The following is a 22566-nucleotide window of genomic DNA, read 5'->3' as shown; positions in this document are numbered from 1 at the left end:
CTCCTCCGTTCGGTTGTCTCTGGTGAATATATATATATATATATATATATATATTTTTGTCTCTGGTGAATATGGTTGCTTACTTCAGCTTGGTGACGGCGAAGTATGTGATAGATTTTCGAGTAACAGAACGTAGAGGTTGCAATGCAGAATATCACCAATATGCCAGCGATGTTATTGGCAAATCGTGAGTCGTAAAGCTGCATCATTGAAATCGCAGTACTGTTAAGCCAAACAGTCACCACAAAAGACCATACCTTCTTCAATGTTACCACTTGTCTGTATCTCAGCACCAACACCAGCGCAAGAAGTCTGTCGACACTTATTACAGTCAGTGTTAACGAAGATACTTGAGAAAAAATTCCACCAATGATTGCAAAAATGTTTTGGAAATAATAACAAGATTTTAAGTGTCGTGGAGACATTAAATACGCAATGAAGAGAGGCTGTGTGATAATACCCACACAGAGATCTGTGCTAGCAAGGCAACCAAACAAAAGTTTCGATGTCGGATGAAGGGGCGACGGCTTTCGAAGAGCAACAATGATCAAAACATTCCCCAGAAATGCAATGTTGGCAAGAGGAATATTCAATGATGAAATTATGATACTCTCATATGTTTTGATTAAGTCCAACACGCAAAAAACTATTCGATTGTTGTATAGTTTCCACCTTTAGTGATGTTCGGCATTTTTTTATGATAATTAATTGTTGTTTCAACAGGACTTTAATAGTGCTTCTTTACTACCATCAAAAATCTTTTTCCCAACGGCTAAGACCCTTCCGATACTCTTCTATTATCTCTTAGTGTGTCAAACAATTGCAACCCTTTTTCCTGAAAAAGAGAGTGACATTCACAATTTTTTTTTTCTAGCGCTCGCGAGTAACTGGGATAACTCTTTTCTCTGAAAATTTTAATTTATTAAGAGGCAGTCGCCATAATTCCGGTCTGCCGAATTTCGGATCAGTAACACAATTGCCTTCAAACTTTGCCCACGAGTCTATCTTAATTCAAAAGCAAATGAAATCACCTTAGTTTTTGCAAATATCGCAAAATAATTTTTTTTATGATTTTTTTTCGATTGGACCGCGACTGGCCTATTTTTAGCAATGGCGACAAGTGAAAAATAGGAAAATTGTCGAGTTCATCGCTTCAAAATTATAAGATATTAGGAATTGTTATACCTTTCCTGGATTAAATTGGACCTTTATTTGTACAAAGCAAACAATTTCGGTTCGTCTAAAAGAAACTTACAATACGAAATAATTTTTTGTTTGCAGCCTACTTCGCCATAAACGCCAACAGCTCAAAAATGCACATTTTCAACGGGCCATTGCGCAAAAGTCCAACTACTTCCGCGTAATATTTGTATCCATACCAACTAAAAAGAAGTCAAAGAGCATAGAAATGTAAAAATATGTTGTGGTTTAAGCGAATTTTTAGCGCAGCCAGGCAGCAACTTTGCTGTTGTTGCGAGCATGTTTATTTACATTGACACAAGAAAGTCGCTCACGCGAAACGAATTTAGCATGAATAACACAATATTTCGCAAACGTCCTAGCTTAGCAAAACTTTGAAATAACAGCTGACACAACAAAACATCATTTAAGACCCGAAAACCTCACCAGCTAGTCAAAAATATATATACTGTCGCCTACCTGCAAGACAACCACACAAGGTCAAGTCCGCCACGTAATTAGATTTCGCATTCCTTTCTAGTTTTCGTCGAGCATAGTATTCGCAGAAAGTTTCGAATTGAAACCATTGCCCATAAAACACTTTGCACAAACCATATGATTCCGATAATATGAACAATTAAAGGAAAGTAGCGGGCAGCACAACCGAAAAAATTAACCGAACACAATACATTCGACAATACATCGGCTTGAACGCGAACGTTGATTTAAAAGTTGTGTCACGCAATCTAATCTAACCACGTTATGTGCCAACTGAAGAAATAATTCTCCAAGAGTCAATAATTGACTGTACAAAATTTTAAATATTGTTTCACGCTGTCCGGAGACTGATGTTGTGCTGTCTTCGTGTGCACCATTTTGGTGAGTTTAATTGAAGCCAAGCGTTCATTATTTAGCTAGGTTGTTTTGATTTTCTGATTTCGACCACTTTCGGTATATCTTCCTTTCTTGATGTTTCCATCTGTAAAATTTTTCGTTCACTTTTCAAATACAAAAAACTCACTTTAGTAAAATGATATATAGTTTCTGTTAAGTTGTAAAAAATTATGTCAATGATAAAGATATGCGGATGATCAGGAATGAAAAAAGCAGAAACAAAAAGAGGCCTATAAAAACCCGCCGCCATCCAGCACATGTCAATCATACTTTGTCTTGTTCTCGTGAAGTTTTCACATTTTCCAACAAAATGGAGGAGTTGTGCTTTCTGTCATACACTTCGAAGTACAAAGGTAGTTGTGGTAATTCAAGGGGAATAACCGAGCCCGTTCGCCTTGGAGATTGTAATGATTCCGTAGTCAGGCCCGTAGCCTGGTTTTTGCCCGGGAAGGTTCGTTTTCTCTTAAAGCGGACCAAACAGTTGTAGACGGAACAATTGCTTGGTAATTTTTTCTCTTTATTCACTTTAGCAGTGCACACAAATGCTCTGAAGAGCTGTAGACTAAAGGGCGCGCGGAAGGGAGAGTTCAGGGACTGGACTATAGACCTGGTTAACTGGCCCGTAAGGGCCGCCGTTTTCGAGGATCCAACAGGGGGTACGCTTCCATGGGGATTTTTGTTTTACTTTATGGCGATTTTTCTTGTATTTTGGAAGCACATAAAGTCTAAGATTTCACAACAGAGGATTGCACTTAGTATTTTCACTCATTCCTATATAAACGAGCTTTTCTTTAACGCCACATAACATTGTACGTGTTTGCATTGGTCCGGAGCCAGTTTTCACTTGCGCGATGAGCCTTGATCTCATCGCGAAAGGGTAGAGGTATGGGATCCGTTGCCAGTAAATATTGCCTTTCATTTTAACTTGAAAAGAGCTCCAGCCTGAACTGAAAAAATACGATGCTGAAAAATTTGTATGCCCTAGAGTACTAGCCTATATGCTGGCCAAGCCATTACCACCGTTACGTATCAGAGTTTATTGTCTACGGGGTGTAAGTGAGCTCAACAGCCTACTTTCGTTCGCGTCAAGGTGCACAGGGGTATCATAGTGGATGCATAGAAGAGCAAGGTTAGACAAGCGACTTTCCCCATCGATGCTCGCATTCAGTTGCTACAGTATGCAGATGTCGATGGCTTTAAAAATGAGACTTTTGCATACTAGAATTAAATTTTAAGCGTTTTGCTTAACGGCCTACCCTTCCGAATTCTCAGAACTTGTTGAAATTTGTTAAACGGGCTGCAATATATATTCAAATCAGTGGAATCAATATGAGATGCAGTTGTGTCACGATCTGCCTTTGGTTCTAGTCTGAAAACTGAAAAAGAGGGGAATACTGGTGAAAGGTTTACTAGTTTATTATGTTATTTTTGTTGAAAATAAATTCACTCCTGAATACAAATAACGTCAGTGAAAATTCTTTTAAGCGGACAATATGCTGTATCATTCCGCAGACCGGACCTTTTCAATGGGGGGGGGGGGGTTCGTCCGAACCCCCCCCCCAGCCTACGGGCCTGGTAGTTAACCACTTAACTTCGTGCCATTCTTATAGATTCTATTTTAGTTTTCTTTTATCTCTTATTTTAGTGGAACATCTGTAAACTAGCTATTCTAAGCTGAGCATGTTTCCCACTTTAAATAGAGTATTGTATTGTATATTGTATTGTATTTGTCGCGGGAAATTTGACGGAACACGAACTTATTTTGGCCAGAGCCGGTGTTTTTGAATTGCCTCCATCAAAGGCAAGTAAAATGTTTATATGTCCTAAGCATCGTCATTCACTTGGGGAATACTGGAAACAGCGCAGGCCATGCCAGTATCCAACCCACCGCGGTGGTAAGAAAGCCATCAAAAGCAGAGATGTTATAAATGTTCGGATGGCAAAGGAGATTATGAAACTCCATGGAGTGGTTGTCCCGATTGGATCAGGTTGGTAAACCTAGTTCACATTACATTCATATAAACGTGACAGAGATTTTGTTTTATTGGCCTCTGTACTCGCTCGCCTTCGCGTAAAAAAGAGACATTATACAGCACACTCAGTTTCAGTATTTTCTTGTTAAGGAACAATTTGTGCCACACCGTAAACACAACACATATCAAATAAACATTTTTAACCATTTCTGATGTAAATGGAGCTTAAACAACTGCAATCTACAGTGAAGTTTCCCTTCATGCGCGAGCGACCTAACCCCCCCCCCCCCTCCCCCCCCAACACACACACGTGCACACACATACCGGAAGTGGTCGAAATCAGAAAATCAAAACAACCTTAGACTGTCCACAGCCCTCTATTTTTTCGTATTTTTTCGATCGGTGAGAACGGCAAGAGAACTGGACGCCAGCGCAAAACGGGAAAGATTGAGAGGCTGTGGACAGTCTAAAACAACCTACGTAGAAACTCTACGTAAATAATGCACGCTTGGCTTCAATATAAACTCACTAAAATGGTGCACACGAAGACAGCACAACATCAGGCTCCGGACAGCGTGAAACAATATTTAAAATTTTGTACAGTCAATTATTGATTTCTTCAGTTGGCACATAACGTGGTTAGATTAGATTGCGTGACACAACTTTCAATCAACGTTCGCGTTCAAGCCGATGTCCCGGGCCGATGTATTGGGTTCGGTTAATTTCTTCGGTTGTGCTGCCCGCTACTTTCCTTCATTTGTTCAGATTATTGGAATCATATGGTTTGTGCAAAGTGTTTTATGGGCAATGGTTTCAATTCGAAACTTTCTGCGAATACTATGCTCGACGAAAACTAGAAAGGAATGCGAAATCTAATTACATGGCGGACTTGACCTTGTGCGGTTGTCTTGCAGGTAGGCGACAGTATATATATTTTTGACTAGCTGGTGAGGTTTTCGGGTCTTAAATGATGTTTTGTTGTGTCAGCTGTTATTTCAAAGTTTTGTTAAGCTAGGACGTTTGCGAAATATTGTGTTATTCATGCTAAATTCGTTTCGCGTGAGCGACTTTCTTGTGTCAATGTAAATAAACATGCTCGCAACAACAGCAAAGTTGCAGCCTGGCTGCGCTAAAAATTCGCTTAAACCACAACATATTTTTACATTTCTATGCTCTTTGACTTCTTTTTAGTTGGTATGGATACAAATATTACGCGGAAGTAGTTGGACTTTTGCGCAATGGCCCGTTGAAAATGTGCATTTTTGAGCTGTTGGCGTTTATGGCGAAGTAGGCTGCAAACAAAAAATTATTTCGTAATGTAAGTTTCTTTTAAACGAACCGAAATTGTGTGCTTTGTATAAATAAAGGTCCAATTTAATCCAGGAAAAGTAAAACAATTCCTAATATCTTATAATTTTGAAGCGGTGAACTCGACAATTTTCCTATTTTTCACTTGTCGCCATTGCTAAAAATAGGCCAGTCGCTGTCCAATCGAAAAAAATTCATAAAAAATTTATTTTGCGATATTTGCAAAAACTAAGGTGATTTCATTTGCTTTTGAATTAAGATAGACTCGTGGGCAAAGTTTGAAGGCAATTGTGTTACTGATCCGAAATTCGGCAGACCGGAATTATGGCGACTGCCTCTTAAATAGATTTAGCCAAGCTAAAAGCGGAGCTCCCCCGGTTATTTACTTCACCCTTTTCGAAAATCCGAATTTACTGACCGATAAGAGAAAAAAAAGAACACTTGAGCCCGCGATCCAAAGTAAACCATTACTTGGTCAGCGATTAATTTCAAAAACATTCTACTTCGATGAGTTCAATATGTGAGCCCGCGTTATGGTCATGTGATACTGGTCAGCTGATACCTTGTTTTGACAGCTGTCAATTGACCATGACATGGATGTCCAATATCAAAGATGTAAGCTGGACATACATATCATGGTCAATTGACAGCTGTCAAAACAAGATATCAGCTGACCAGTATCACATGACCATAACGCGGGCTCACATATAGGTCTCATCGAAGTAGAATGTTTTTTGAATTTATCGCTGACCATCAAAGATGATAACCTTATGCATATTTCTGGAGTTTGGCCGCCATGTTGCGGCATCATCGTCGTCGCTAGGGCGCACGCTCCCACAAACCATGCCGCTAGCCATGATGACCAAGAAAAACCAAAAGCATTTGTTTGTTAATTTTCTATGGGTATGGGGCTCTGCTCTGCGGCCCTTTGGGCCGCTGGGAGCTCCGCTAAAAAAACACTTAAATAGCTTGTATTGCTGCATAAATAAAGATAAAAGAAATAGAAATCGGCAGCTTCCTATTTACGTTAAATTCCCTGTTGGGACTGCTAACCTAGGAAAAATACTCTACGAACTGCTTGAACATTTCAACCTGATAACCTAACCGAGCTTTACAATTTCCCAAAATAAACATTGGTTGGGATGTGGCTAAAAAATAGCGAAACAGGCTAATAACAAGCTCAGCCGGCTTTTCTAGCTTCCTTCCAGTCGCTTCTTTCGTGCTCTTCAAACTTCCCGCGTTCACCATAAATCGATAGTGCACGCTAAAGCATGAACCAATTAATGAAGAATTTGCGCTCATTAATTGAAAAAAGATAGCAATAAAATTGACACTATTTTATATAGGCTCGAGAGTGCTTTTTTATATTTTTTCTCTGCTTTAAAATGCTTTACATGATGCTTAGTTGAAGTTAATAGAATCTCGACGATATTCTGTTCGCCGTGCGATCGATTCATATTGATATTTTCTATAAAACGGAGATTAACAATAAAGCCATCTTTTTCTTCTGATTGTAGGTAAGTTTAATTATTTTTAGAAAATCTCTGACTATCAGAGAATTAAACATAATTTCTTTAAGTTTGAAATTTCATTGAGATTTATACAAGAAAAAATTTAACCGAAGGAACAAGCGTTTCTTCTCGTTATTCCCCAGGACTTCCTACAGAATAATCATGTCCTTTTTGTATCGCCGTTTGCAAATAAAATATTTGCTTGCCAATAGGATTTTTATGACTACCCTCTGCATTTAGATTATTCTCATTACCAGTATACCCCCTCCTACCCTGCACGGGGTCACGTCACTATTAAAACCATGTGCTCGTCATTCGCCTCGCGTCCGCCGAGGATTTAGACGGGTTTATAGTAAACTGAGTTATTTGTTCTATAACTGCCCAGTAAACGGAGCTTAGGCAAGGCAGCTTTAGGGAGTCAACATTTGAATGGTAAAAAGGGGAAAGGCATAAAGGATACTTACACATTAAAGTGTTCTTATTTGTTTTGCTTAACTATTAAAATATAGCTAATAAAAAAACTAGTTCCTGCAATAAATAATTTACTCTACGAGACAGCCGGTTAACTTCAGCTGAGAAGCACCAAAACTGTCTGATCGTGTCCTTCACTGCTCGTCTTACTTCCCTCATCTTCCAACAGTACAGAAATGGGTGGAGTGGTTAGCTTAAGTAAAGCAGAGTTAATGTTAAAGGGCAAGTGATCACAAACCATTGTTTAGCTGATCCAGAAATAGTAAATATCGTCACGAAAATATTATGAGGAAGATAACATGCCACCAATGTAAGCTGTATCCACAATACACTAGATACTGTCTTTTTGTATTGTGCTATTATCAGTGAAATTCCACCTCCGTTCGGTTGTCTTTGCTTCACATGGCATTGCATTGTTGCTTATTAAGTATTCCGCAGGTTTTTGTATAACAGAAGCTGGTGGTTGCCATACACAATGACACCACTACGCCGGTGAGTGCTGCTGTAATGCGAAGGTTGGAGAAGAATGTCATTGCAATGGCAATGTTAGAAAACCAAAATATAGCAACAACGCCGGATCCATGCTCTCCTTAAAGTTATTACTTGTCTGTATCTCAGTCCCAACATTAGCGAAAGAAGTCTGTCCACAGTTATTGCAATCATTGTACACAAAGACAATCCACCCAAAAATATACCTATAGTAATTGACAGGATCCCAACATCAAAAAGACATCAAAAATAAAAGATGAAGAGGCTGTGTAATAAAACCTACACAGAGATCAGTGCTGGCAAGACAACGAAACAAAAGTTTTGATGGCGGATGAAGAAACCGCGACGGCTTTTGAAGGGAACATAAGTGTTTTTAGGAGGAAGTGATTCTTTGACTCTAAGAAACATTAAAAAAATGAAGATAAATTACTATGGTGGTATGTACAGTCATCAGCCAAAATGATAATAACCTGTTTTCAGCAAATAAGTAATAGAAATTGGACCGAGTGGAGTACAATTCAGGAAGTAATCGGGCGAGTAATTTCAAAATCGGCCGAGCGCGCAGCGCGAGGACGATTTTGAAATTACGAGCACGATTAGTTTCGGAATTGTACGACACGAGGTCCAATTACTAATTAATCGTATCAATAACAAAATTCGAGGTAAGGAAGTCTTTAAGAACCATTTTTGTGAGAAAAAGCGAAAGGTAAATGCAATTGGTTGCACAAAAAGTTAGAAAACAGCAAGAAAAACCCATTCAAATGCGCGTGATTGACGCTCGGATGGCGTAGGTGTCCAATTACAGGTATCCAATTTGAGCAATTTCAAATTGGATACCTGTAATTGGACACCCACGTGATCGCGCGCCGATTACGCGACAAAAAGGCGCGCGCAGAACCAATCAAAATCGAGAATTTTGTTATAGATACGATTATGCGGTAAAGAGGACAGTTAACTAGAGAAACACCTAAGCTGTCTGATCGTGTCCTTCACTGCCTGTCTTACTTCCCTCATTTTCCAACAATACAAAAATGGGTTAAGAGATGAGTTTAACAATACGAGAAAACTTGTAACAGCCCATGCAAGGTTAAGTGAGGGTGTTTGTAATCCCGTGACAGCTATTAAAGCCATGACCATACCATTTGGAAGATAGCAAGCCAGCAGTGTAACTTGCACCCACAGTGCAGTAGACACTGTTTTCCTATATCGTGCTATATTTAGTGAAATTCCTACTCCGGTTGGTTGTTCTTGATGATTATGGTCTTGTACTACAGCTTGATGATGACGAAGCGTCAGATAGATTTTCATGTAACAGAAGCTCGATCCTACTGTACATGAAAACACTTCTATGCCGACGATGCCTGCAGTAACACGAGGATTATAAAAATATGTCATTGCAATGGCAGTGTTGGAAAGCCAAAAAGTAAAAACAAAGACCCATACTCTTCTTAAAGTTACGACCTGTCTGTATCTCAGCCCCAACATTAGCGCCAGAAGTCTGTCCACACTTATTGCTGTCAGTGTCATTAAAGACACTCCACAGAAAATTAAACTTATGGTTATTGTAAGTATCCCAACATAGAAACAACGTTTGGGGTTTTGAGGAAGCATTAAATGGGTAACGAAAACAGGTTGTGAAATGAGGCCCACGCAGAAATCGGTGCTCGCAAGGCAACTCAACAGAAGTTTTGATGACGGATGAAGGGACGACGGTTTTTGAAGAGCAGCAATAATCAGAACATTCCCCAGTAATGCAGTGATGAAGAGAGGAATATTTAATGCTGAAATAATGATCTTTTGATGTGTTTCGATAACATCCAGCAGGCAAAATAGCTTTTGAATTGTCGTGTGGTTTCCATGTTCAGTTACGTTTACCATTTTTTCTTGTTAACTGTAATTTTTTATGTGTAGTTAGGCAATAGTTTATGTTTTATCCAGGATTGTCGTCAAAACGCCCTCAATAATGCTTCATCTTGTGTGTCCGGACATTTTGTTCCTGAAAAAAGAAGCACCGTGTTTGTATAATACGGAGGCAAAGGTTAAACTACTTTTGTCTAGAGCAATCGGGGTAATTTCGTACAAGAGCGCGTTATCCACAATTATAACGTTACTAGCTTGAGTTATATCAAAAAGGCGCAAATATGCGAGCAAAAAAGCCATCATAATTCATGATAGTTCGTCATCCTTACGATATTAAAGTTATAACTTAAATTAAGATAGGATTTCCACTATACCAGCTTGTGTCCTTTCTATGTAAACAAACCAATACTAAATGGCTATTTGTAACATGATTAATATGAACTTTGTTTCGTCAAGGAAAAACAAAAAAATCCAGCTCATGAGTTTTTACATAATTATAACTTGACTTGGCAGTCAGACATACGAAGCAGCCTACAGCACATTCTAATACATTTGCATTAAAACACTTCCTAATTCCCTGGTCTCATTCCCTGTTTTACTACCTTATTAACATTGAAACAAGGGGGAAACAAGGCAGCAGAGCGAAATGTCAGCCGAAGATTTTTTTCTGAAATAGGATATCCCCTAACCACTACCGACACTGGTAACAACTAACGATTGTAATGTTACCTGAAATTGTGTTTTCTAATCCTGCATTTGCCAGCTAAAAGACTTGACTCGCAGTTACGACAAAGATTAATTCCACAATTATGGATGGCAAACCATTTCTCGCGGCTGCGAGTAAAACATCACCTAACGAGGTCAATTAAAGATATTTATCAAGCAAATCAAAAAGAAAATTAAATTAAAATGGAAATTTTCTAGACTTTGGCTCACTTTAACACTTAACACCGGCTATCTACCAGCTTTCAACACCGTCTCATCTTTGAGTTATTATTCCTCTGTCAAAGCCGTGTTAATCAGTTTTGTGCTAAATTGCAATTTCAGTTTTCAGTTAATTGATATACGCTCACTTTTGGATTATGTAAATACGCTTTGGCAATATAATATATTTTATTTGACATGTTCAAATTAAAATTGAAGATAGAAAAATTTTAAATACGCCATACATTGCGTAGACGGGTCTAAGAGAAAAACAGTTTGTAAAATAAAATGCCAAAAAAACTACAATAGACACTGGAAATAAAGGTTGCCGAGTACAATTTTAATAAAAAAAGACATTTCAATAAGACAAGTGTCGCAATCTCAACATTGTAGTCTGTGGGTGTGCACACGATCAAGAGATAAAACTGTTTACTCGAGCGTAGCTGTTAAATGCACAAAATTACTTACGTTCTAGCTAAGTAAATAGCCCAGTTTTAATTAAGGAATCAAAAAAAGTTTAAAAACATGACAAAATTGATGTGTCACCTATTGCGACAAAGAATGGTTGCTTTAACATTTTTATTGACTATATGCCTGTTACGCTCGTGTGGGTTTTGTTTTTCGCTATCTCCCCCGCATCAGTAAAGCTTCGCGAAAACCGAAACAATAATATATGTTGATGGTATCGCAGGGACAGCCGATGAACATTTTAGTTTTTGATACTTCTCATGCAAGTAAAATTTAAAGGTGCTTCGCGAAGTGAAAGTTTTGAACTTTGCATAATTTGAGGTAGTGACTCACGGAATATCGATTTTTTTTAGCCCACGAAATACCTTCGTGAAGTTTATAGGGATCTTTCGGAAATTTTACACCCCCTCCCCACTAAAACAAAGTTCATTGAATTTTTCACTTTTTTCTGTTATAAAACAAGTCAGTAAATGACAGGAGAACGAGGGGCGCACTTTAGTAGCCTATAATATTAAATAGATTTAGCCAGGTCTAAAAGCGGGGCACCCCAGTAATTCATTTGCTTTTATTTAAATATCTGAATTCACTGACCATAGAGAGGAATAAATTAGATCTTGAGCTCGCAATCCAACATAAAAACCATTTTCCGGTAAGCAGTCAACTGTAAAAAAAAAAAAACACTTCACCTGGATGAGGTATACACTTCAGCCCGTGATGCGGCCACGTGATACTGGTAAGCGGACATCTTCTATTGACAGCTGTCAATTGACCATAACTAGGATGCCCAGTGTCAAAGAGGTTAGGATTAATAGATTTCTGGAGTGCGCGACCAAGGTACGTACTCGACGGCGAGCCATGCCGCTAGCCACGATGACCATGAAAACTCAGGTTCATTTTTCTATTTCTGTGGATTCTCTATTGTTATAGGGACCCTCTCTACGGCCCTTCGGGCCGCTGTGGAGCTCCGCTTTAGGTGCCTCAAAGATGACACGAACATGGCAGCTGCTTACAAATGACTGTAATTTTAGTCAAAATTATGCTCGCAATAACTCAGTTGTGAAACACGGAAACTCCACATTTGGGCGGTATTTGGATTTTTCATGAACGCGCAAACACTGCATCATGCTATTTAATTTATTTTCCAATCTCGTAACAATTAGTTTATCTTTAAATCTGTAAAGTGTGTGGGAACGTAAAAATCTTAACAACAAAATAATAGCCTTCATGACACAATGGGTCTATTGTGCTCTAACCAATAAACATCTAGCTCCAGTACTCTCCGGTCAATTTATTTAAAGACAAGAACATTGAGAAGCTTGAGAAGCTTAAAATCGGGCGCTTTGCCTTGAAAGGCAGGGTTCAGTACAGCAGAAACCACGAAGCAGTTACTTAAGTAGCACTCAGTCCGACTGTGTTTGTGTAAGTCACAGGGCTTGCATGAGCTGTATTAGTGTGCATAATATAATATCTAGAACGTTGTCGAGATTGCATCATTACTTAATGACATGATGGTTTCAATTTATAAATGTATCTCACACAATACAAATAAACGATTGAAGTAGACGACTAGACAATGTAAAGTTTTAAGACTTAGCAAAGTGCAGTGTATTGGTAATACTGTAAGGTGCGGTTTCACCTGAAGGTCGTGTGCTTTTCGGTATTTTCCAGGCATTGCACTTTGATGGGACAGTACTACAACTGTTTACCGGGGAACTACTATTGTCAAGAAAATGATCACAACTTGTTGATGAATGATTGAACATTTGTTTCATACCATTACTGTAATAGCAATTGATGAAGGCTTTTAGTCCTGAACCAAAGTATAAGGACTGGGAAATACTGAAACCCATTATCAGCCACCTTAAACGGAAATATCTTGTTGGTGTTTCAAGGAATCCAAGGAAACTTCACTCATCCCATGTATCTATGTATTGCGGTATTTTGTAATTTTTTGAGTGATTTTTGGGGATGTTTGGCAGGTGATAGTTTTTTTAAAAGAATTAGTAAAATTTAGACAACTAAGAAATATTGAAAATTTAATGTGAATTTACATTGGAATTTGAAGTTATAGAAATTGGCAGACGGACACCAAACAGTCCCGTGACATCCTGGAGTGTTTTTGCATGGGGGTCAACTGTGTGATGATGTTTCCATTTTTTCTTCAATCCCCACTGATAAAGAACTGTTGTTGGTGTTATGTTGGTGTTATCACATGTCAAGCCTTTAACAAGGTATGAAAGAACACAAGGATTTAAATTATTCTGGTGCTCAATTTTTGCGTAACTAAAATTAATGTTACTCAAATTCCTGATGGATTCTGTCTTAAACTGTTACGAGCTTAGTATTTCCAAATTATTGCATGTCAATGTAAGGCAAGACAAGACATGCCTTGGTTCTTATGTAATTCTCTTAAAAACACATAAGATATTGACTATAATTTTGTCTGTGCTATGGCAATTCACAGTGGGGTGGTCTTGATGTGTCTTTAACTTGTAGACTGGACTGGACTAGTAAAACGCGGACTAGTAAAACGCGGACTTGTAAAACGCCTCTAGACACTTCGAATTCCTTGGCCACAATCATCTTACGGCTCTCTTCAATACATAATGTCTCAAAAAAACAGTAACCTCAGAAAGAAGTCAGAAGCAAATAAGGTCGAAAGACCGAATTTGAACATATAACGGCAAATGTTCTAATGTCACGAACGTAGGAGTCGTGTAGGCCCGTCACCTTTATTTACCACATACTGCCCCAAAATTAAAACAGTACCCTCAGAAAGAAGTCAGAAGCAAATAAGGTCGAAAGACCGAATTTAAACATTTAACGGCAAATATTCTAATGTCACGAACGTAGGAGTCGTGTAGGCCCGTCACCTTTATTTACCATTGACTGTTGATTTCTGGACGGGCCCCGTTCTACCTCGTGCGAGCAATACAAACGACTGCACTCAACAGACGTCAAGTAGTGGAAAGAAAGAAACATATGCACACAACTCATAGCATCAATCCCGTTGTTTTAGTAGGGGTTTGCAGAACGAACATGTGCTATACTGCAAAAACATCTCCACGCTAAAACAGACCATAGAGTGCTCAAAAAAGCTAGAAATATGCCGTCGAAGAAACACACAAGAGCTTCAAACACAAATTGTTTCGCTCGCTAAACCGTTTAGTTTTATCCGATTTACAAGCGCTTGTTTTACAAGTCCGCGTTCTACAAGTCCGCGTTCTACAAGTCCGTGCTTAACAAGCCCTCGTTTTACAAGTCCGCGTTTTACAAGTCCGCGTTTTACTAGTCCTCGTTTTACAAGTCCGCGTTTTACTAGTCCGCGTTTTACTAGTCCGCCTCTTACAAGTCCGCGTTTTACCTGAGTCCGCGTTTTACTAGTCCGCGTTTTACAAGTCCGCGTTTTACTAGTCCGCGTTATACGAGGGTCTCAATGGGGTTAACCGTTAGCCGTAAAACGGCCAAAAATTTAGCCGTTAGGCGTAAAAATTGGAAAATTTTAACCGTTAGCCGTAAAATATGTTAACCGTAAAACATCGGTCAGTAGTTATAAATAAACCAAACTAGTTCACTTTATCATCCCAGAATGGTCCTAAGACCTTAAATATGTTTTTCAATAATGGAAATTAATTTTTAACGTTTAAAAACAATGGAAATCAATTTTTAACTTCTGTTAATCATAATGGAAATAAATTAACCGTTAGCTGTAAAAAAGCCAAAATTTTAGCCGTTAACCGTAAAAGCCACCACCCCATTGAGACCCTCTTATACTAGTCCGCGTTTTACAAGTCCGCGTTTACTAGTCCGCGTTTTACTAGTCCAGTCCAGTCCTCGAAATACAGTATGCCAAAACTCCCCGCCCTCTAAAGATAAGTCCTTGACGGTTCTTGTCGTTTTTCGGTGCCTATTCATCTTCGGCATCTTTCTCATCCACCTCTCGTTCTGTCCTGTGTCTGTCATCACACGAAAGAAAAGCTGATTCTCAAAAAATCTGCCACAAAAGGAAATTGACAAAAACAATATGAAAACCATATATCGAAAGTTTCTTATTCTAAAATTTTATCATACGTCTTAATTCAGAGCTACAAAGAAGTTCCTCCTTTTGAGTTATTGATACTGTTCTTACAGTACCTCTTTCCACTAGCGAAATTTTACAAAATTCCTTCGCGGCGAAAAGGTAGCGCGAATCCAGAACAGACTCCAATCGAGAGTGGGTTAATTCTAGATTACTATTAATTAACTATTACAACATTCATTTTTAAAATAGTTTCCCAAGCCGACTAAGCTATTAAACTAAACGTCGAGTGTATCTTTCAGTAAACAAAACATGCCGTTATGACGCCGGAAATCCAGCTCACGCATACTTTACCCCGTGACTCACGCAAACCTCCGACTTACGTGCTACTACAGTCATTCCTTTCTAAACATTTTTTTTTTTGACCACCACCGTACCTTTCTACCCAAAAAACTCATGAAACCGCCCGGTTTTAACCTGTTTTAACCTTTCAAAAATTAGAGCGCTCGAAACTAAATAAGATCCGTAATCACAAACAACATACAGCCGTTTACCAGCACTCTTTAAAACTCCTGAAACCCTTCAAAATAAGGCAAAATAAATCTTTGAAATAACCTTTATCAATGTTTCTTATTTTTTATTCAGTTCTATAAAATGCCTTTCATACACCACTGTCAAACAAAAATTTCAATTTCCTCAAAGTTTCAAGACAAAAGAATAACAAATATTTCGTGCACAATGTAATTTGATTAAGCCAATATTATCACGTCTAAAAATACTTCAAGCAATTCAGTGAAAACCCGTTTTTTTTTTCGTATCAACGAAAACCACTTTCGAATAATCAATACATGAAAATAACAATAAGATCAAAAGGAAGAAAGGAACCTTTCTAATTATTTGAAGACTTTCAAAGCCGTGATATTATGCATCCAATCCGCGATAAAATTTAATTACAACAAAATCCAAGTTCTCATTTTGAAGTCCATCTTTTCAGTTGATACCTTTATCCAACTTGTGAAAAATTCCATTCAAGTTCCTATTAATACTGTACATTCCCAATGTTTTGCTCAGGTCTTCAGAAGCGTCTTACTAACCAAATCTAAAATAATTCCAAAACATGCTGTACAAACATTCTACTCTTTGTGACAAACGACTTGACGACCAATTGTTCAGAAATGAAAATCGACACAGTTCTTGCTAAATAAAAAAAAAAGTTTTACGGCGGAGTCAGGCTCAAAAAATATACCGCAAGATCACACCCCCATTCATAGTCAGAAACCAGCAAACCATCTAGTTTGCTAAAAAAAACACTGCGTGACATCAATGACGTTACCTTTTTCATTTACAAAAATAACTTTAACTTGTCAAAGTAAGTGCAATTTCACAATGGTGAATATCAGTACAGTATGGGGCCCAGTTCTCGGCCGGGTCCAGTTCTCGGCCACTTTGTGTTTAACGCGTTTTTTCACACTCCAGTTGAATTAAAAGAAAAAGGTATTTCCTTCAAACGATAGACTGATTCATGTGCTTTAAGTATCTTGAGTTTGATCGTTCAATTCGATATAGAAAGCTCACACGTCGAGTTTACGCGGAGGTAGGTGAATTTGCATTCCCGAAAAAGTTGTTTGTTTACGGCTCCAAATTCATGGATGTAGTTAAATTCGTATTTTATCCAAAAGCCCCCACCATACGAGCTAATTTTTGGCATGTGAATCGTAGAATAATTCAGCTTTCTGCTTTAGTTAACTTTTCGTTGAACCGTTGTATTTTTTGGTCTTAATTTACTTCGAAATTTTTTCTTGCGACGTTTGCGTATTTGCCAGTTCTCGGCCACCCTGCTCGCTATCACAGCTTAGCGCTTGGTTTTTAATATAATTTCATCTGCTGCTGCCAGAATGAAAGAAATAAATGTTTTAAAAATAAAGTTCAATCTTAGTTTTGAGCTGACTCTTGTCTTGTCTATTATTTCTACAACACCTAAATCTTTCAAGACCTTTTCACTGCAAAATAAACCATCTAAATGCACGGGTCACAGAATGCGGTTTTGCCAGAACCTGCACATAGGCAACTAGGCGCGTTAAAATCCTTCTTTTCTAAAGTAAAACAAAGCATCATAAAAATAATTTGGGATCGATATAGTATAAATAGGTTTACAGAGTGATTTTATGACTGTGAAAATTAATTGAGCATTTTTTTACAGATAATTACGCACAAGCTTTTTAGTGGCCGAGAACTGGGCCAAGGTGGCCGAGAACTGGGCCCACAAATGGAGCTTTTATTTTTATTATTGCTCGGGCAAATTAATTTTTGACCGGTCGATAGCTTTACACCAAAAAGCTGAATAATGTAGCTAGCTCTGGGAGAAATTTCAAGTTCCTGCGGTTCTTCTGAGGTAAGAAATACAAGTTTACGTCAAAAGTGGCCGAGAACTGGGCCCCATATTGTACTTTGCCCCGTAAGCTTTTTTCTCTGTCCTTCCGCCGAAGCAAAAAAACACAACCTGATTACACATTAACCCAAAAGTCGACCAAGTGTGCCTGCAACGACTTCCTGTCAAAACTAAAATGAAAACCATTGCGGTATGCGTCACCCGTAGCGGTTTTGTAGCAACCCCAAGCTATCCCCGTCTTTTTGGCCGCGCCAGGAGACTACGCTCTAGGACGACCAAAGGGTAAACTATAAATCGGCCACGCCCGATTAATAATGGCAGCATAAGAGGAAGCTTGGCAGGTGTTGTAGAAAGTTTGTAGACGACAGTTTCCATTAGAACATAAGAACCTCTTTTTATAATTATGGCTATGGTTGTGGTTAAAGTCTTTACGTTGCTAGTGGGAACTAAATCTTAGAATGTCATGTCAGTAATCCAATGACAAAAATTTAAGCTGTAAATAATGCTACATTTGCCACAAACAGGCACCGATGTCTTTTAAAACTACTATGATATTAGCGGCCCTACACTTCTGTATCAACCTTGAAAAATAGTCCAACACTTCAAGCAAGAACTAAGATTCTTACCTGCATACGATGTGTGTTTCACCCGCGCCTAGAAATTATTGAAAAACGTCAGGCCAATATCGGTCGTGTAACAGATCGATTTCAGTTTGGCGATGTATATGGATTAAAACGTACCGTAGTCAAATAGTGAGCAATTGTTGAATCTGAATACACGTTGGAAACCTTCCGTTCATGTTTTAATGAGTTGAATTTGTCTTTAATTAAAATGATACAATGAATACCCCGCAGTTATTATAATTAGCTTGAATTTCTTTCTGTTCTTTTCTTCCTTTTTTATGAAAAAAAAAAAAACAGATAGCTTTTCGTTGTTGTTAAAGCGATATCGATTCTTTCCAAATGAAACTAAAAAAAATGCTCTTGCAATAATCAACTTAGCTGAAGTATCGAAGGTCTGAGGTGACCGGTTGCGATTTCCCCTACCAGCCGTGAAAATTACGTCTCCCCACATGGCTCTATCACAAAGTGAACACAGCGTCGCATTTGGTAAAGCAGTTTTAATTAATTTCCCTTCTTTAAGAGCTTTTCCTTTGTCTGTTTCAATACCATTCAATTCACATACAAATCTAGATGAAATGTTGTCTTGACATAATGTATCCCAATGAAACCATTGAACAATAACCCAGCTATTTAACATCGATAAAGCATCTGCTGATGGCAAAAAACAATTACGTCTTTTACAGGCAAATACTTGAGCAAATAAATAACGAAAGCCGGGATTGTCTACCTTGCTCAAATTATGAGCAATTTAAACTACAAATAAATAAATAAAAATACTTATTGGTAACTTCTCATTTATAAAGTTTACCCATACGTCTGCAATTGAAAACAAATGGACATCACAAACAACTTCAAGTTAGTACTATAAATCTTCCTCGCTATATCTATTCATTACCTGAGATCTAGAGTATACAGTTAATTCATGTTACATTGAATCTTCATGTCACATCGACAAAAAATGAAATGTATATATACATGCAACGTAGGGCTATATCTACAACCATGCTGAGATTTAGTTTATACAAAACCAATGGATATAGTTTGCTTTTTTTTCCTTAAAAAGGCTACAAATTTAAGCCCTATGTATGGGATGCATCACCACCGTTTCACTAACACTTTAAGGTTGGGCAGCAAAGAACACGAATTCGGGGGGAGAAGAAAATCAAGAGGAGAATTAAGGACTAGAAAGACAGAGGGGGAGAGTACGGAACATAGCTAATCCCCTTCACAAAAAAGGGAAAAAAAAGAAAACAAACAGACGATCTGCCTATTTTCATGCCCCCTCCACCCCTGACCTCGGAGTCACATCCAGTATTCATCTTTCTTTTCCAATGTCATTTGGAAAGGCCAACTCTACATTAAACCATGCAATTGCAAAGCCTGTGATTTTGCTTGACTAATGAATGTCTTCCTTCCAATTTATGTAGGTCCAGCCGGGAGACATTAGAAACACCAAACCTGCCTGATCGTGTCCTTCACCGCTTGTCTTACCTCCCTTATTTTCCAACAGTACAGAAATGGGTTCAGTGATGAGTTTAAGTAAAGCAGAGATAATGTGAAAGCGTAAGCAGTGATTGCAGATGGAGTAACAGAAATAGATAGTATAGTCTCGACTATACCAAATGGGAGATAACAAGCCACTAGCGTAATCTGCACCCACAATGCACTTGACACTGTCTTTCTGTATCGGGCTATATTCAGTGGACTTTCTCCTCCATGCGATTGTCCCTGGTGAATGTGGTCTTGCACTGTAGCTTGATGATGACGAAGTATACTGTAAATTTTCGTGTAACAAAAGGTGGAGGCTGCAGCACACAGAAATACTGCTACTCCGGCAATACCTGCGGTAATGCGAGGGTTGTAAATGAATGTAATTGCACTGGCAGAGCTGGTAATCCCAAAAGCGATCACAAGAATCCATACCCTCCTCAAAGTTACAATCTGTCTGTATCTCAGCCCCAGCATCAAAGCGAGAAGTCTGTCCACACTTATTGCTGTCAGTGTTAACAGAGATAATCCACCCAAAGTTACACCTATGAAAATGGAAGTGATTGCAAGATAATAACAACTTCTGGAGTTTTCTTTTGACAGTAAATGGGTAACGGAGAGAGGCTGGGAAATGAGGCCCACACAGAGGTCGGTGATTGCAAGACATCCTAACAAAAGTTTTGATGGCGGGTGAAGAGACGATGGCTTTTGAAGAGCGACTATGATCAAGATATTTCCAAGAAATGCAGTAATTGAAAGAGGAATATTTAATATTAAATAAACAATTTTTTGGTGTGTTTGGAAAAGATCCGTCCTGCAAATGAAGTCTTTAATTATCATCGGATTTTGATTTTCAGTTAAGTTTGCCATTTTCTTTGATAAAGCGATTGTTATCCAGCTTTTTTTCTAAACGATTCTGTAGGTGCTGACCAATTTATCCAGGACCGGTCACGATGATGCTCCCACGATGATGTCTTTCCTGGTAATGATAATAAAAAAGACAAAGTTTTAGTGTTAATTTAGCCATTGATGCAAAGATCTAGTCTAAAGTTCCCCCTTTCGATTTTAAAGCATTTACAACAGCAATTAAGATAATTATATTTAACCATAATTCTTATTTCATGTGACCCCAGCTAGTTTTTAAAGCCGTGAACACCTTAGTTATAGCTAGATACTGTAAAGTTTCCATTCATCCGTTCGTTTGCTGGTTCACTCGTTCATTCTTAGTTACCATTTCATTCCAGTTAAAAATCCTCTAACCAGATTGCTTATTTTCAGTCAATTCGTTTTAAGATGGTGGCAGCATTCTAAAAAAGGCTGGCAGCGACCATTCCCGCTAGGAGATAAGAAACCATATTCTCTTGAAGAACTTTATTTTTATCATTGTGGTTACGATTATGATCCTTATGTACTTAGTACCTTAAAGTCTTAAGAGATGGTGACAGTAATCTTGTGACAATCTTTAGCTGTTGACAATAAAAAGCCACTGGTATTGTTTAAAGTCAGTATGTTCTGAGCGATACTATGTTTCTGTATAAACCTTTATAAACGTACTCCGACATTTGCAGCAAGAACAAATATACTTACCTTTTATGTGTACAGTGTCTGTATTTCATCCCAGTCTAGGGATGATTGAGGAAATTCAGGCCAATATCGATCTTGTAATAAATTGATTCTAGTTCGGCGATGAAAGAATTAAAGCCGTCGTCAAACTGTGAAAAATTGTTGAATCCGAATACGCGTTTAAAAGCTTAAAGGTTAAATTGAATTTCTTAATAATTAAAATTTTACAATGAATACCTCGCAGGTTGTTCTAATTACTTGTAATTAGTGTGGATCTCTTTTTCTGTTCTCTTTCATTTTTTTATGAAAAACGTAACTACAATCTTGGACAAAACTGTTGACACACTTTGGAAAAATCGCCTCAAAATTGGTATCGCGCTTGAAATCTCTAACCCCCCCTCCCCCATTTCAATGTTGAGCATATGAAGTTGCAATAAAAATGAAGCTGGTTCAATTGTAAACCCCATAAAACAACATTGAGTAGGGGGAGGGGGGTATAATGTTGTTTTCTCCGGTTGAGTGGAAGGTTATGGACAAATTATGTTAAAAATGTGTATGTGTCAACAGGTTTTGTCCAAGATTGTAGGCTTTCGCTGTTGATAAACATACAATACAGATTTTTTTTTTTTAAAAAAAGAAACTAGAAAATTACTCTTGCACGATGTATCGATGGTCTGAGCGGATTGCAATTTCCCTACTCCTGCCAATCTACCGTGTGGTAAAACTCTATTTCACTACACGGCTCCATCAGAGAGTGAACAAAGCGTCGCAGGTGGTTAAAGCAATTTTAATTTTCTAGCTTAGCTTTCCTTTTATATGTTTCAATGCCATTCAATTTAGATACAGACCTAGGTACAATGCAATCTCTACTCCAGATCTGGTTGTATCATGATGTAACCAATGAATAATAACCCATGCACAGCTTTAGTTAACATCAATAAAGCATCTGCTGACGTGGAAATAGTGTTTAAATACTGTCCAACTAGAGATAAGCAATGCTTCGTAAAAATTCAGCTTAGGAGATTAATAAAGGGTATTTATATGTATATATAAAAAAACTAAATACCAATGGGCCTCAACATCAAATGGTACCACTTTTACATTTTAGCAACAGGAAGATCAGACATGCATTGAGAATTTTATTCTTTACTGACCATTTATTCCGGAAGTCTGTTTGTTACTTATTAATGTACATCATTTTTACATTTTTTCAAATTAGGTACCAGTCTTTTATATCACATTTAAATTTAATTTTAATCTAGCTAATGGTCGCTTTTTAAGATTTACATTGAAGCATACAAAACTTTATGTGTTTAAAATCCACGTTTTTTCCATCAAAGGTTGTCTTATCATGATTGTCACCGCAGTATGCCTTTTATTTTTACCAAATACGTCTTTACAGGCAAAT

The 22566-nt window shown here is 38.0% G+C and overlaps 2 protein-coding genes across 3 annotated transcripts; both read right to left on the bottom strand.

Annotated features, from left to right (window-relative positions):
- Window positions 1–8761: 8761 nt before the first annotated feature.
- Window positions 8762–18151, bottom strand: LOC144628925 (melanocyte-stimulating hormone receptor-like). 2 transcript variants are annotated; one of them, XM_078487049.1, is made up of 2 exons: window positions 18111–18151; window positions 8762–9821 (listed from the first exon to the last, which is right to left on the bottom strand). In XM_078487049.1, the coding sequence occupies exon 2, from the start codon at window positions 9701–9703 to the stop codon at window positions 8777–8779; it is 927 nt and encodes a 308-aa protein (XP_078343175.1). In that variant the 5' UTR covers window positions 9704–9821; window positions 18111–18151; the 3' UTR covers window positions 8762–8776. The 2 variants fall into 2 exon arrangements, with proteins under 2 accessions (XP_078343175.1, XP_078343174.1); XM_078487048.1 differs by lacking the exon at window positions 18111–18151 and adding an exon at window positions 10415–10532.
- Window positions 18152–19550: 1399 nt separating this feature from the next.
- Window positions 19551–20465, bottom strand: LOC144667268 (melanocyte-stimulating hormone receptor-like). The gene has a single exon (XM_078528667.1). It carries the CDS (start codon window positions 20463–20465, stop codon window positions 19551–19553), a length of 915 nt encoding a protein of 304 aa, XP_078384793.1.
- Between the last annotated feature and the right edge of the window lie 2101 nt (window positions 20466–22566).

Source organism: Oculina patagonica, chromosome 10, assembly GCF_052425735.1.
Source record: "Oculina patagonica isolate OP01 chromosome 10, crgOcupat, whole genome shotgun sequence".
NCBI classification, from domain to species: Eukaryota; Metazoa; Cnidaria; class Anthozoa; order Scleractinia; family Oculinidae; genus Oculina; species Oculina patagonica.
This window is presented reverse-complemented; position numbering and strand designations above follow the sequence as displayed.